The sequence below is a fragment of the Balearica regulorum genome, chromosome 1 (assembly GCF_011004875.1).
Source record: "Balearica regulorum gibbericeps isolate bBalReg1 chromosome 1, bBalReg1.pri, whole genome shotgun sequence".
Lineage (NCBI taxonomy): Eukaryota > Metazoa > Chordata > Aves > Gruiformes > Gruidae > Balearica > Balearica regulorum.
In genome coordinates this window covers 38,115,172-38,130,130 of record NC_046184.1, presented here as the reverse complement: position 1 = coordinate 38,130,130, position 14,959 = coordinate 38,115,172, and the positions used below count along the sequence as shown (strand labels likewise).

Sequence of the window (14,959 nt, the reverse complement as noted above, 5' to 3'; positions counted from 1 at the left end):
CTGACCACCCCCAACCTTATAATTTTCTTTGACTGTTCTCTAGCACCTGTGCTGAATCACGTAGCCTAGCAAGTTAGTACATCATAGGGGCCGCATTAACAGAACGATAGCAGTAAATACAAGAGGTGAGAAAGAAAAGGATGGGAACTTTGATGGTGATAGAGTACTGGCAGCATTGTGCAGTGCTGAAGACATGGGGATACACTCATTCTGGTGGAAAAAGCCATGTGCAGAGAGGAGAAACGACCTGCAGAGTCACTGGCTGACGCTGTGAGTCCAGACAAGGCAGGCGAAGGAAATTCCAGGAACTGTCGGGGGCTCCTTGACTTGCTTTGTATTTGACTGCTGGGGCGGCAGGGATCCAACAAAAGCTCGTGTGTAGCTATCCCTCAGGACAGCCTCTAGCTGCATGGGCAGCTATTATAGCTTAATTCCTGATACTAATTGGAATGTTTCCAAAGTATTGACACAGTGATATAAAATCACATAGGTAATCTCTACATTTCATTTAATCTCTATAGACATACAGTGCAATCAAGCAGGGAGACAGAAGAACGGGTTTTGGAGATGCATCTCTCTTTTTGAGAGAAGCAGGAAGCTGACACAGCGAATTATGAAGAACACAGCTGAAGGCACTGTGCACCCTTGGGCAACTCCCCTCTCTTCTGCCAGCGCACACAGGCGTTTCTACAGCATGGCACTTCCACAACCGTCACTTTGCTGCACCCTGCACGCTCCGACTTCCTCCATTCCACCATCTGAGTGATGTATATATAAAAGAGACTCCGCTGGAGGTCACATGTATTGTCCAAAGACGTGGCCTTTCTTTTAACACAGAACAAAACTCAAATTTCCTCCCCTTCATGATTTCACTGCCGACGCTATCACTTGACTATCACATGGCTCACCTCCACAGTGACATGCAGGATACACCAAATATTACAGAAGATTCCCCAAGAAAACTCCAGCCCTCCCAGCAGGCAGTAAGAGACTCACCATTACCATTCCCTGGTGACCAGTGGGCATGCTGAGACAGTTGTTTGCATTTTCTATGCTTATTTTTCAGTTACTAAAGAGGGATTAACAGTGTTCAGCGACAGCTTTGGAGACCTACAAATTCTTACTGTTATGGAACAGCATAATGAAGATCTATTTTTCTCTAAATTAAAAATATATTTCATTAATTTATTATTCCAATATAATTCTTGCATTCTTAAATTCTAAAATTTGCTAACCAAGCACATAGAACAACAAGCATTTTAGATACTACCATAATACTAATAGTTAGAACAAAATTGTTTCAGCTGTGGTTTTTGTGGTTTACTTTGTTCCTTAACAAATTTTGAGAAAAAAAAAACATTTTTCCTACAACCTTTTTCACTTTCAAGTACTTTTTTGGAAAAAAACCCCTATTTTCAGTACCAGTGAAATTCATCATATTATGACAGGAAAGCAAAATTGTTTCATTTCGTAAGATCTTCTAACAGCATGAAGCTAACCCCATGGTCTCCGAGACAGAAATTCTGCCAGCTATGGACTTATAAAGAATCAGCAGAGAAAAAGAAGTTTTTCAGATGGAACTGTTAGTCATGATATGAAGAATGTGTGTCCCCTACAGATGTTATAGCTATTTATATGATAAATCCCGATCATCACTGTAGGAATTTTACAGCCTTCTTTCAAGCTAATGCTCAAGTTCAAATTAATCTTCTTTTGACAATGTTTGCCTAATATTTCAGTGTTGAACAACATTTCCAGGGTTACATTTACAGTGAGCCTACTGAGCACTTTTAAAGCTGTATTCCAGATTTGTACTTGCTTCAGAAAGACTTATTTTAATTCTTCAATACTTCACACGTATTTCGAAGAAATACAAGTACAATAAGCATTGATAAATGTTTAACAAGGGCACACCTAGACTTGCAAGACTTAACTGGAATTACCATTAGCGTTAATTTAGAGCACGCGACAGGTTGTAGAACAGAATAGAAGAAAATATTCATTCTAGAATAAAATTACACCATTCTCACATTCAACACTTGAACTGTTTTGAGTAACGTGAGATGAATGAGAACAAAGCATGTTTGTTCCAGTTTGCAGGACCATTGGTTTACTCAGGAATCACAGTCTGGGGAATTCAAAATGAAATGAGGGATATGAAAATACCTTAAGGTGTCTCCAAGGAACTCAAGGTTGCATATACAGAGAGTCATTGCTGTCAAATAGCAGCAGCCCTTTTAAAACCAATGCTACATTTACACACTTCAAAGGCCCATGTTATGCAAAACATGGTGCTACATAGGGCACTGCATCCCCCGCCCCCCCATACCAGAGAAAGATATTTTACGAGGATGCCTCTCTGCCATCACCAGCACATCCTTCTACTCCCTGCCTACACCCTCCTGTTCACTCAGAGGCAGCAGGAGGTCTGGGCTTATCGTCTGGTTTTGGAAAGGGATGGCAAACTCTTTGGTGGGGAAATAAAAACCGTGATGTTTTATTTAGGTGATAAAGGTTGCCTTGAACTCAGTATCTCACATATTGGGAACAAAAGATAAACTCTAAGTGCTTGCACGATCTGATCATCAAGAAAATCTTCTTGGTGGAAGAACTGAGTACTGTCCCTCTAAAGGGAAGGCTGCTGTGCTTTTCACAGATAAGGGGTTTTTTTTCCAGTCTTGGTGTGGCTGGCCATGAAATGCGCTTTGAGGTTATGGAGTTTCTGTGATTTCTTTTTTCTTAAAATGCCATTTTAATTGTGTGCTTAATCTGGTTTTTTGTACTATCTTTTAACATCTACCCTTGGTTGTTACCTGGAACCTGTGCTGAAACAGGCAGCAATGATGAGACCGAGGCCTTAAACCTTGGTAATTCTCAGTTTCAAGTACAGCATTTGGGGCAAAGAACAAAATAAGACCAGGAGTCCAGCCGCACACTTTGGCAATCCACAGTGGATCACCAGGATCACACCTCGGGGGTGGCCAGGGTCCCACGACAGGAAAGCCTGAAACTATTCCAACCAAAGACTTCCCCAGGGATTTAGGGGAAAGGAGTCATGAGCAGAAGATGAAAGTGAGGCTCTGCAGAGAAAGGAGGAATAAATCTAAGAAATTCCTTAGCCCCAGACCTTCCCGTACTATATCCCTGATGGTATACAAAGTACTTTGACGTCCATGGTACCTGCTGATGTTGACACTCAGCAAAATAATGTTAATCACCTGCTGCAGAGAATTTTGGTGTGCATCCAGAGAATATTTAGGTGCAGCAAAAAAAGTGGAGACAGAGATGATCTTGGGTCTTCTACTGCTCATTTACATTTATGGATTTTTTGTGTGGTCTCCTGTAAATGGTCTTTATTTCCAAATTCTTTTGCAGCCTCTGTGTGCTCTGTGCTCTTGGGGAGATAAAATTGCATCAGGCATTCACAAGGCCAGAGCTCTGGCCTTGTAAGACTAGTGCCTAAGGAGTGCCTTCAGAAAAGCAGGGCAGGGAGAGCTACCCTTGTCCTCTGGTCTTTGGGCAACTGGGCTTTCCAACACCCCTGTGTGAGAAATAAGACAAACTATGTCCAGAACACAGACCCAAGCTCAAGGAAAGCAAGCCTGCGGAGCATGCACAGATGAAGAGGAGCCATTCAAAAGTTCATGCTCACCCTACAGAGCCCAGTCACAGAGGCCTGGTGACACCTACTGAGCAGGCGTTTGCTATAGCTGCGACAGTGCCAAACTGCTATTGCTGCTCTGTGCTCCCTAGGAAACACCATACCCCTGCCTTCCCGGCCAAGGGGTGCAGCGCACAGGCTAGTGCACCTAGCAGGAGAACCGCTTCAAGAGAGAAAGCCAGAAAACTGTTTGCAGCTTAATCCACCAAGCAAATCTAAGTTCTGCAGAGAGCATTTTCCCCTCAACAGAAACGTGAGATATTTGACATTCTGCTCCACATCCTAGTTTTGGTGAATTTACTAAAAGAATGGGGGTAATGGCAGACAATGTGTGAAGCTATCCCCCCACATAAAACTGTTTTGTCGAGATCCAAGAAGCAATCTTAGCACAGAGTTCATTCAAGCAATATTTAAAGCAAGTAACCTCAAACTCACGGACTAAAATCATAATAGAAGCAAGATGACTTAAGTATACAAGATGTAGGAATTGGCTATATAAATGCTTCCTGCTGTAGATTTCACTCCCATATAGTTCCAAAGATAAAATCTAATGTGGAAAGAAAAAGCAATGTAATACCTCACATTTCAAACCCAAATCATGTTGTAACTGGGATAAAAGGAAACATGCTATTTCATAAATACTCTGATTAATAGATTGCCCAGAGAAGTTGTGGATGCCCCCTCCCTGGAAGTGTTCAAGGCCAGGTTGGATGGGGCTTTGGGCAACCTGGTCTAGTGGAGGGTGTCCCTGCCCATGGCAGGGAGATGGAACTAGATGATCTTTAAGGTGCCTTCCAATCCAAACCAGTCTATGATTCTATGATTCTATAATATATATTGTAAAATTCCTATCATTATAAGCAACTATAATCACTGCATTAAGCAAGTTATATGGAAGATAACATTGGCCTAAATACAAAATTGCGATAATAATATGTTTTCTGCTTAAAACATTCTTTTTCATCTTTAAAAAAAGTGTATTTTGAATGACTTTTTCAGGCAATGGACATTTCAGCTAGTTTCAGGACAACAGCCTATTCTTAATTTACTATTGTTTAAGGAACATCCAGGAATAGTTAACTGAATAAATAAGAGTCTGGTATTAGGATCTCTGTTATTCCCCCAACTGTTCCCCTGTTTGCTGTGTTTTTTGTCTTGTTAGATACACATTAACCTGTTAGACTGACCTTCACTTCCCTCCCAATCCCTACAACACATTAAAATTCTTTAAAAAGACAACTTGAGAGAGACTGCCTTTTGGTAAACCTCCTAAAGCGAGCTCTACAGACTGGTCTGGCATCCATTGTGTACATGCATCTGTCATGAAAATTTGATGACAAATCATCTGTTTCCTGACAGATAGGCTGCACTGACTTCAAATTCCCATGAAATGCCTTTGTCCACCAGGAAGAAAAACATTCTCCTTTAAAGCAGTGATCATTCTCAAACTTCACTTCACTCCTCCATTTGCTTTAGTCTGCATTATCATTTATTTGTACTATAATTTTTCTGGATCAATTAAAGCCTGTCGCAAGATACATCTTCCTGATCATCTTTTGGGAAAATGTAAAGAGATGGGAACTAATGAAAGGAAAGAAAGCAAATGTTTCACAGTAATAATGCTGTTTTCAGAGGGTGAGAAATGAAGATCCTTTTTAAGACTGACCTACCCCAGTTTGTTTAAAACTAAACTGAACTTGAACTGATAAACTACTCTTTTGAGATTAACCTGAATAGTGTACATTCAGCAAAACACTGTAAATCTAAACATACCTGAATTGGAGTCAAACTTAGTTTCTGACCTGCAAAAGAAAATAAAAGATTGTAAGTTACAAGAACTGCTTTATGCCATAAAAGCCATTTGTCAGACCGACACCCCCCCGCCAGCTAATATCATCTTTAACAAGACTGTCTACCTCTGTACATTAATATTTAATGCATTCAAGGGCATTTGAACCTGGATAATAGCTATTACCTTTAATATTTGGGTTTGTTTTTTTTTACAATGTTGAGTTACAAAGAAGATATTTTAAAAGACAAATCACAAAATGAATGCAGAAAATAGAATATAAATTTAAAACAGGATTAAATTATATGCTGTGAATCATGGTACACAGTTGTTCCTATGAAATAAGTATTGTTTTCATTCATTTTCATTTTTGGAAAGTCATTAAGAGGATTTAATTTATTCATGAATGTTTCCAATCTATTTTTGAAGCAGATACCGTTTCATTAATGTCATATGTATTGTATCCAATGATCTGTACTTAATTGTACAACATCCTAGGAGGGTTTTGTTTGTGTGTGTCTTCAATTTACTCACTCTGCACATAGGAATAAGTGGTTTGATTTTCTTAAAAGTGGAAAGCGGGGGGGGGAGAGAAGGAAAGAGGAAAGGAGCCAGACCTAAATTTTAACTTGTTTTAAAGTCTTTGCAAAAAGACAATGATGTGTGCATTATGCACCATTAGCTTTGGTTGTGCACTGCAGATTTTTCTCTAACAAATAGTGTTTTCTTCTAAGGGCTTAGCACTTAGCAAATGAACCCTATAACCTGTATATTTAATAAAAGGAAGAAAAAATTAGCCCTTGTGGGAACATCATGTTTCAGATATAGGTTAATAATACTTGTAAATGTAGAAGCCTTTGAAGATCTCAATTCAACTGTGGGAAAACTTAAGTTGGGTAATTACTCTCAAGATGCTGCTGATGTGCTGTCAAGCAGAATTAACCCTATGACTAGGCCCATCTACACAATCTGCTATAAGACAGCATTGTCTATATCGAGCTCTCAAACCAATTAACGGGCATGTTCCAATCAGATTTATATTGCCCACTAACAATCAGTTGTACACATGGTCATGGCTGTCACAGCAGGACACGAGGTCTGACCAGCAGGAGACCTGTTAAAGGATGTTACGTTGGCAGCAAAACGCATTTCCTCAGAAATTCTAAGAAGGACGTACAATGTTGGATCCTTTTACATTGCATCAGGGAGGGGATGTATTTGGGGAAGTTGCAGGCCTTCTTTTTTCAAAAATAAATGACTGAAGCTCAAGAACTAATTGCAGATTTATTTTATTTTAGAAGCTCGTACATGCAGGTACGTGTAGATGTATTACACACATACTCTCTGTATTTTATATAATTGGCATTGTAATCCCATACCAAAGACCTATCCTACAGCAAACAAATATCAAATAAATCACAACATAAAAAAAAATTAACATGTCCACGCTGTTAGTTACAGTTAAAGCCATCAGAAAGGAAACAACTCCTGTCTCCTTTCCTGCTCATTCCCCACCTTCCCTCAGTGCTCACAATCTTCTATGTCTTAAATAGAACTCTCAGGTGGTGAAAAGATGGAAGGGAAAAAAACATAACTTATCTTCCTAATTGGTGCTTACAAAGTACCACCAAAATCACTGAACAAAGAAAGTATGGTGCTGACATGCCTTCAAAAACACCACCACCAGTAACTGCCCAGGGCACCAGCCCATGCTCTTGTCTGGCAGTGTATTTCAGCTAGTATTTATGCCCAGCAAGATGAAGCCCCTACCTTGCGAAAGGTGCGTGCCAGAAACTGGGGGGAATTCCACTGAGTTCCAGGTAAAGCCGCTTACTCGGTATTTTATTTACAATATTCTCTTCAAACTGCAGTATATCTGTCTAGACTGTTCTCTCTTGCTCACCACTGTATCAGCAACACCTCACTACCTACGTAGTCAGAGACAACGTATGAATCGTATTCTCAGTGTCTTTTTATCTGCATAATCTCACTGCCTAAATTCCAGATACTTGGTATTTGTTGGTCAAAAAAAGACCCTGGTTCTCAGCCTGCATGGCTTGGCATGGACATATGCACTGCAACTTGCAGCATCAACAAACTGGCCCGGGGGGCCAAGATGGCAGAGAGTACATGGAGAGGAGGGTCACAAGGGTCACTGGACACTGTAATGAGTACCAAAGCTCCAAACAGTCATAAATTACTGGACAACAAATCAGGAAACCGATACGGGGTGATAAATGAATAGAACTTTGTCTGGCAACAGCAAAATAGCTATGAAAGAAAACACAACATGGGAGGTAGCGCTAGGAGCCATCGAGAGGAGAAGGGTCACCTACGTTATGGTCACCATGTCACTTGTGCAAAATTTAGGACAAGTATTGCAGAGATTTTAGAAGGGCATAGAAGAAAGGGAGGAAGATAATGAAGCGTCTTTGGCATTGCAAATAAGCAACAACTAGCAGATGAGAGAGAAGCACTCTGCAAGAACACAAAGTCATCTTGACTACCTGAAGGAATGACAAATCTTCCAATGATTTCAATTGAACTAGCATTTTTCCCCTAGATCTTCCAGTATTTACATCCTTTTCTTGACAGCATGCTAGACAAAGGCATCAGAAACTAGTTGCACATAGATGTTAAAAATATGCAACTAAAAAATGGCCAAGGAAAAACTTCTCTGTACATTGTTTGTTATCACTGTACACACTCTGTTATGCAACCTAAGCATCGTCCCGACAAGATGCACCTTACAAAGCCGGCACTGACTTCACAAACTGTCTTTAATCATTTATTACACCAAGAGGGGGCAAAAACCCACCCTAAGAAATAATAGCTTTTGCATGTTTTCTCTACTTTTGCCCCACAGGAGTACTCTGAAAGTCACGGAATCATTCATAAATATCTTTGGAAAGGAGTCTATATGAATAAAGAGAGCAAAAAGATATTTATAAAATGCTTTCCATTTCCAACTGTGATATGACTCAAATATACACAACACATGGCAATACAAATGCCAAGTAGCTCAACTACCTACACACAATATACAAGGAAATAGCGAGCTACTGGAAAGGTTTAGCTAAGGACAAGGTGCCACAATACTTTAAAGATCCCAGGAATAATTAAATCAGGCACAAACAATAAAATACTGGTGGTCACTTTATCTGTACTGCAAAGAGGCACAGGATTTCAACCTGTTCCTTTTAAAAGACACTGTAAACCAGATGCTCAGACTGCCAAGTACTGAGAAAGAGAGAGAAACGGAGTAATGATAATCACCACGTGTTCCTATAGTGTGAATTTTCAACTACTGCCTTCCAAAGTGTGACTGAAGTGCCGTTGTTCAGTGCCACATACTATGGCATGACCAGACACGCTGCAGCTGAAGCTAACACAGATCTGCTATTTACCAGTGAAGTGGGCTTTTGGCAAGGAGAAGGCAAAGAGGACTTACTGCAGAACCTCTACTGCTGCATTACAACTGCCTTTTGCTTTCACCCTTCTTGATGAAGTCTTTATTAGGTTCTTTATTCAAGTTTTGTTGAAGCCCAACAAAAGGGCTGGGAACAGCCTTTGAAAGCCCCACAGCTCCCTCAGAAAGCCGCTGATGAAACCTCTGCACTTCTGATCCTTTCATTTTAACACTGAAGGAGTCATTGACTTCTTTAGCTTGCTAGCAGTGCTGTAGTCAAGGTGGCCAGGACAGAAATGCTCAGTTGTGAACATGTCCCTGGACATTGTGTTGGCCCGTATCATACCCATGCGAACTAGCACTCTCCTAGACAGGAGCTAGGCAAGGTGCAGGGGAGGCTCAGGCCAGGGACAATTCCTCACAAGCAGGATGAACCAGGGCACTCTGTTTTGGAGGAGAGGTATTTAGATTAACATGCATAAGCCATGCCTTGTCACTTGCCTTTAAGGCCAGAGAAGAGGTGTTTGTTGATTTTATTTACAAGCATGGACATAGCCCTTCTATTCTGAAAATGCAAACCATGAATTGGAAATGGTCACTGATCTTGTTCATGAGCCCAAGCTCCAAATAACAAGGCAAGCTTCCAGAAAGAAAAATGCAGAAGTATTCCAGTGTAAAAATTAATACCTGATGTAACTATCTAGGAATTTACAAGACCCCCACCATCAGGGAATCTGAGAAGCCCCTGAGCATTAAGAACCAAGTATGTCCTTGGGCAGCAGCAGGAGCAAAGCTGGGCTTGCTGCTGCGTTGTGGCCAGGGGACAGACCCTCTGGTGTCTAATAAGGTGAAACTCCTCATAGGTACTTCCCAGAGCTGGACTTTCATAATGCCTCTCTCTTCCACCCTCATGTGGGTTCTCTGTTATAATACAATAATATATATATATTATTTACAATAATATTATCTGGTATAATCTAATAATATAGTTGAACTCTTGTTCTGGTCTCTCCTCGGAGAGGGCTTGAATGTGATCTCTCTCCTGATTTCATGAAAGTTTTAAGAACTTAATATCTTTGAGGTTTAATAGCTACTCCCCTGTCAAATTTGGCTGAAATTGGCAAGTAGATTAAATAATACAGTTTTATTATTAGGAAAGGATTTACATACAGACAGCACAATGCTGTAAGCCTTACTTCCTTAGGAAGCCTAGTTAAAGGTGTATTTTTAATCTTGCTTTCCTGGACTACAGAAAAAGATTGATTCACTGTTGATGGATGCTCTGAGATTTTCTATTCAGCATATTGATGAAAAGCCAAATTCAAAAAGAGCATTTTAACATCATGTTAGTCAACAAGTAGTCTCAGCATGAGTTCTGTCCGGATTTTTTTTAATGCAAGAGTTACATAGAAATAAATATAGAAATATACAGCTTCTGTAGATCCACAACCCACTCTACCTGATTTTTACTTCAAGTACATAAATACACATGGTAGAGCCTAAGGTAGGTTAAGACTAGCTGAAAATTAGTGCTTCCAAGCAGAATGACTGATTAACAGTCACTACAAAGCAGTGTGAATTTCAAACAGAATATTACGTATCAGACTTGAAAGTTTACAAAGAATACATTGAAATTTTGCAGTGAAAATATCAGTGAAATTCTCAGTTAAATCAGTGGAAGTTGTCTATACACATCTCTAGGACTATGGAACTCTTTGTATTTATTTCCTCTTACTCCTAAGCACATTCAACAAGGATTTGCAGTTCAGCAGTGCTCAGCAATAAGTAAACCAAAACAATTTCAGAGGCTTGTCTCAATGAGACCTTGAAGTATTTAAAATGTTACATTTCAAGTCCCCTTCTTCTTCTTTTTTGAATCCTAATCCACATCACCTAGGAAATCTACATCAATCTTTTGCCCTTTGGAAAGGACGCTTGTTGAAATGTCCTCTGCCTAGCAAACTGTGAGATCCCCCATATTCCTGGTCTTGTTTTCACTGCTGGAGATGGTCTTACTCGGAGAACACAAGCAAAAGGAAATCTCAGGTTTGCTGTTGTATTGCCTTGTAGCTGGCAGTCTCATCTGACTTGCTCCTTGTGCAGCCAGTGACCTTGGCTTGGAATAATTCAGACAGTGCCTTACTACATTCGTGGGCAGCAACCAGCCCAGTACAACAGAGCTGACCTACTGAAAAAACAAGGCCAGGTGGCTTGTGGATCAAGGGAAAAAATGAGATGAAGTGTTTTTTGTTTTCCAAACTTGCTCTCCCTCTCCTAATCCTTAACATAAAACTCTTTCCAGACTTCATTGCTTATATGAGGGTAGTGAAATAACATTCAGCATCAGCCAAGAAGCTGCCAGTTAGAGGATATTAAAAACTACCCATGAGCCGATTAGGAGTGCAGAATCATTTGCTGCAACAACTGCAGCTTTATCCGCAACACTTGCCAAGCATCCAGTGAAAGAAGCCTTTCCCGAGAGCCGCCCAGCAGCTCCACCCAAGGGCAGAATTGTACCGTTCTTGCTCCAAGGGGCTCCTGAGGGCCAGGAGTACAAAGTCCTGTTCCAAACCACCACAAAAATTAGTAACTGCCAGGTCAAGCTCCAGCAACGGTCCCATGCTACAGCTGTGATAAGCTGTACATAGCTTGGCACATCTTCAGCATTCAGGTAGGATTAGATGTGGATTCAGCATTCAGGTACGTTCAGATGTGGAAGATGCCATGGGCCGATTTCACAGAGGAACTTTACTGCAGGGACTGCAGTAAATAAAGCATTCATATTGAGGGTCATCCTCAGAGATGGATTAAACCAATGGCTCCGAGGAAGACGAGCACTCTGCTGTCTTGATTTTTGGTGAGATGATTAGGAGTGCATAACAATTTGTCATCTAGCAATGACACAGCAGACTCAAAACAATGGCTGGTTTCAACCAAAAAAATGATGAAGCAAGAAGAAACCAATGCTCGATGATAACAACTTCACTCATTTTTAACTCCATCAGCCTTTTCTAGGGGACAATCACAAGCAATTGCAGAATCTCTTTCAAGTTTTAAGATCCTCAAACCTCTTGGAGCTACACAAGACCTAGTAAAAACCTGCATTTGGATGAGAATTGTTTGGTAATACTGCCTGCTGATCGATTCCTACACTGGTGAGAGCTGACTTACTTGAAACAAAAGTTATTAAACAGAAGCTGCTGGTTTTGACAAAGTTTTGTGAGGAAATTGAGTCAGTCAGGGTGGATAAAGTTGCTCAAGTACTTCTATTAGATGTTATTAGAGACGCTACAGCAGTTACTTCATATGGTCTCTCCTAGTCAGATAGCCAGTGCTGATTTGTCATTTGACCTGCTCAAAGGATACAGAGATTATTAAGAAAGCTTAAAGACCATTAATTAAGCATTCAGCACTGGAGCAAGGAAATTCCTCATACAGATCTAGCCTGGTGATTGAAATCCTCCCTTCTGTTGTGAAGACAAAAGTGGTACAATACTAATGGCACTGCAATATTGCCCAGCCATGCTTTGCTTTTCTTGTGATTTGCTCTTGGATGTCTGAGAGATGCTGAGAAGACCTGACACAGTTCAACGAAAATCAAATGAAAACATGACATGAATAAGGGTGTTGCTATTTCTCCTAGTGCATGTTCAGAAGAGCCAACACCATTACCAAGAATTCCTTCCAGGAAGCAATAAAGGCAGCAGCGGGTAATTTATGAAGCCTTGGCAATTCATTCCTTGGCCCTAAAAATTGGAAACTGACACAACAATAATATTTCTTTTTTTTTAAAAGGAAATGATTCTCCCAGGCTTCCCAGTTCCCATCTATACCACACCTTTCTCACACAGTCCTGCATATGGTAAAGGACATGACCGTGGTTTATTAAATATGGAATAGTTCCTCTCCTATGGCAATAGCACAAGTCGTGAATTTCACTCGGGTCCATTCTAACTTCTTCTTGCCATGGCTGTGGACGGAATGGTATTTTTGCATGATGTACAAGAAAATGCCTTGAAAAATTAAAGTAGGTGTAATATTTCAAATACACTTGACCCTTAGAAAACACTGAGGATTCGAGTGGTGTAGGTGGCTCTCTGTGAACTGACACAGAAACACACAACCTTGCTGCTGAGGCTGTCCAGCCATAATAAATGTGGCTCACAAAAAATTAACACAAGCAGGTACAGTTGATAAGCACAAGTTATTTTTGGTGGTAGATTATTTTTCTATCAATCAATCAGATCAATGATGTGCTGCATCAAGACATGCTCCAGCCACACCAGGCAAGGTCCAGCGAAGGGGAAGCCATGGAAAATCCCCTTAGAGAAAGGCGGAGGGGAGCACGGCTGCTTCCTTTAGCATAAGCCTGCAGCTAGATTGCAGTAAGTGTAACACAAAACCAGATAAGGGCTAGCTTGCAGAAAAAGGAGGTTCTTGAGATGAGTTTATTGTCTCTCTCATTTATTGCTTTCTTTAGGCAGCTGTACTGGGATGTAGGAGACTGTCTGGCATGGAAGTTCAGAGATGGAATAATTAGATTCAGTGGCATGATTATGGATTTTATGTGTGAGGCACCTTTGTGGAAAAAGTTAAAGCATGTTCTCCATAAAGCTTGGGAGGTTTCTCATAACACTAGTACAAGTAGGTAGATGAAGAGATGTTAAATTCCTAATTGTTTCTTTTATCTTTCCTGTGATAGAGACAGAATTCTGTTTTAAAGATGTACCAAAACCCAGGTCTTTCATCTGGAGTGTAAAATTCATGTGTTCCCTGACCTCGTGTGTCACATGGTAATGAAACAACGTAAATCAGAAATGTTAAAAGTTGAAGTTTGTTAATATTACTGCTGAAGATCCAGTCTCTTTCCCAGTTAAACTGACAGGTCCATAGTCCAAATATATATATTTACGGATTACAGCGACACAAAGAAAAAAAATTAATGGACACCCAATGAGAAACAAATGGAAATGCAAGTTTCAGATGACTATCTGGAAATTATAAAAAAAAAAAACCAACCAAAACAACACAAACCCCACTTGCATGTGTTTTAAATGGGGTAATGAACTTTCTTTGTATCATACTACCACCTTACTCCTAAGAAGATACTTTGGTGATTTACACTCTGTGGGGAAAAATTAATAAATAGCATACATTTTGCATTCTCTTATCTACGTCTCCTTCTCAATTTTTTAGCTGTCTGGGCTGAAGCAGTCACTAAGATACAGGAATGTATTTTCCCTAGTTGAAGAAGACATTATGTACTAGTATTTTGGGGTCCATAAATGAAAGAAGATGGATCCCTATTGCCCTCTCCATTTGTTCCCACCCTTGCCAGCCACTTCAGAACAACTGGCTGAATTTGATGTAGACTAGAGGTGGCAAGAGCTCACAAAGCAACATGAAGACTTTGGGGAGATCAGGCTAAGGCCAGTACAGTCTTGGGACACAATCAGCAAGGTGATTTTTTTTTTTTCAGGTGCCCACTGGCCTGGGGTTTATTAAAAATAAAAAAACAACTTCCCTCTTTCCCCCTTTTTCCTCCCGTAAAATCCATGGGGAGTCTCAAAGAGAACCTGAAAACAGGGACATTTCCATATAGCTCATTTCACATAGAGAAATCCAACTCGTTAACTCAAAAAAGTCAAGACTACGCCAAAGCATACTGCGCATTTGAGATAATCGCAGGTAAGTCTCATATTGCATTTTTTTCCCATATTAAATGGATTGTGAAAGCAACTGGAAACTAGTTCACATTCATTTATGTGAACTACTGCTTTCCAAATCTCACCCTACAAAAAACCCTACTCTTTCTCCAGCAGACGATAGAAAGGAAGCCAGTCTTGAAGGTAGAAGGTGAAATCCTGGCTCTATTCTGTTCATTTGCCAAATTTGAATTGACTTCAACAGAGCCAGGATTTCCCCCATAAAGATTTAGCTATAGTAAGCAGGGGAATGTCTAAATGGCAGACTAGAAAACCAGGTTATGGAGACTTTAGATCCCCACTTTTTACCTCCAAGCCAAGCACCACAGTAACACATGACATGAGAATATTGTCTTGGCTGAGTTTGTAACGATCAGTTTTCCAACTCAAAAGAT

General features: G+C 40.3%; 1 protein-coding gene across 8 annotated transcripts in view; it reads right to left on the bottom strand.

Moving 5' to 3' along the window:
• Window positions 1-14,959, bottom strand: part of MSRB3 (methionine sulfoxide reductase B3) — an 85,410-nt gene that overhangs the window by 32,581 nt on the left and 37,870 nt on the right. For all 8 annotated transcript variants that reach the window (XM_075745938.1, XM_075745898.1, XM_075745914.1 and 5 more), the window contains one exon: window positions 5,435-5,463. In XM_075745938.1, coding sequence (XP_075602053.1) covers window positions 5,435-5,463 — 29 coding nt within the window. The remainder of the gene's footprint in view (window positions 1-5,434; window positions 5,464-14,959) is intronic.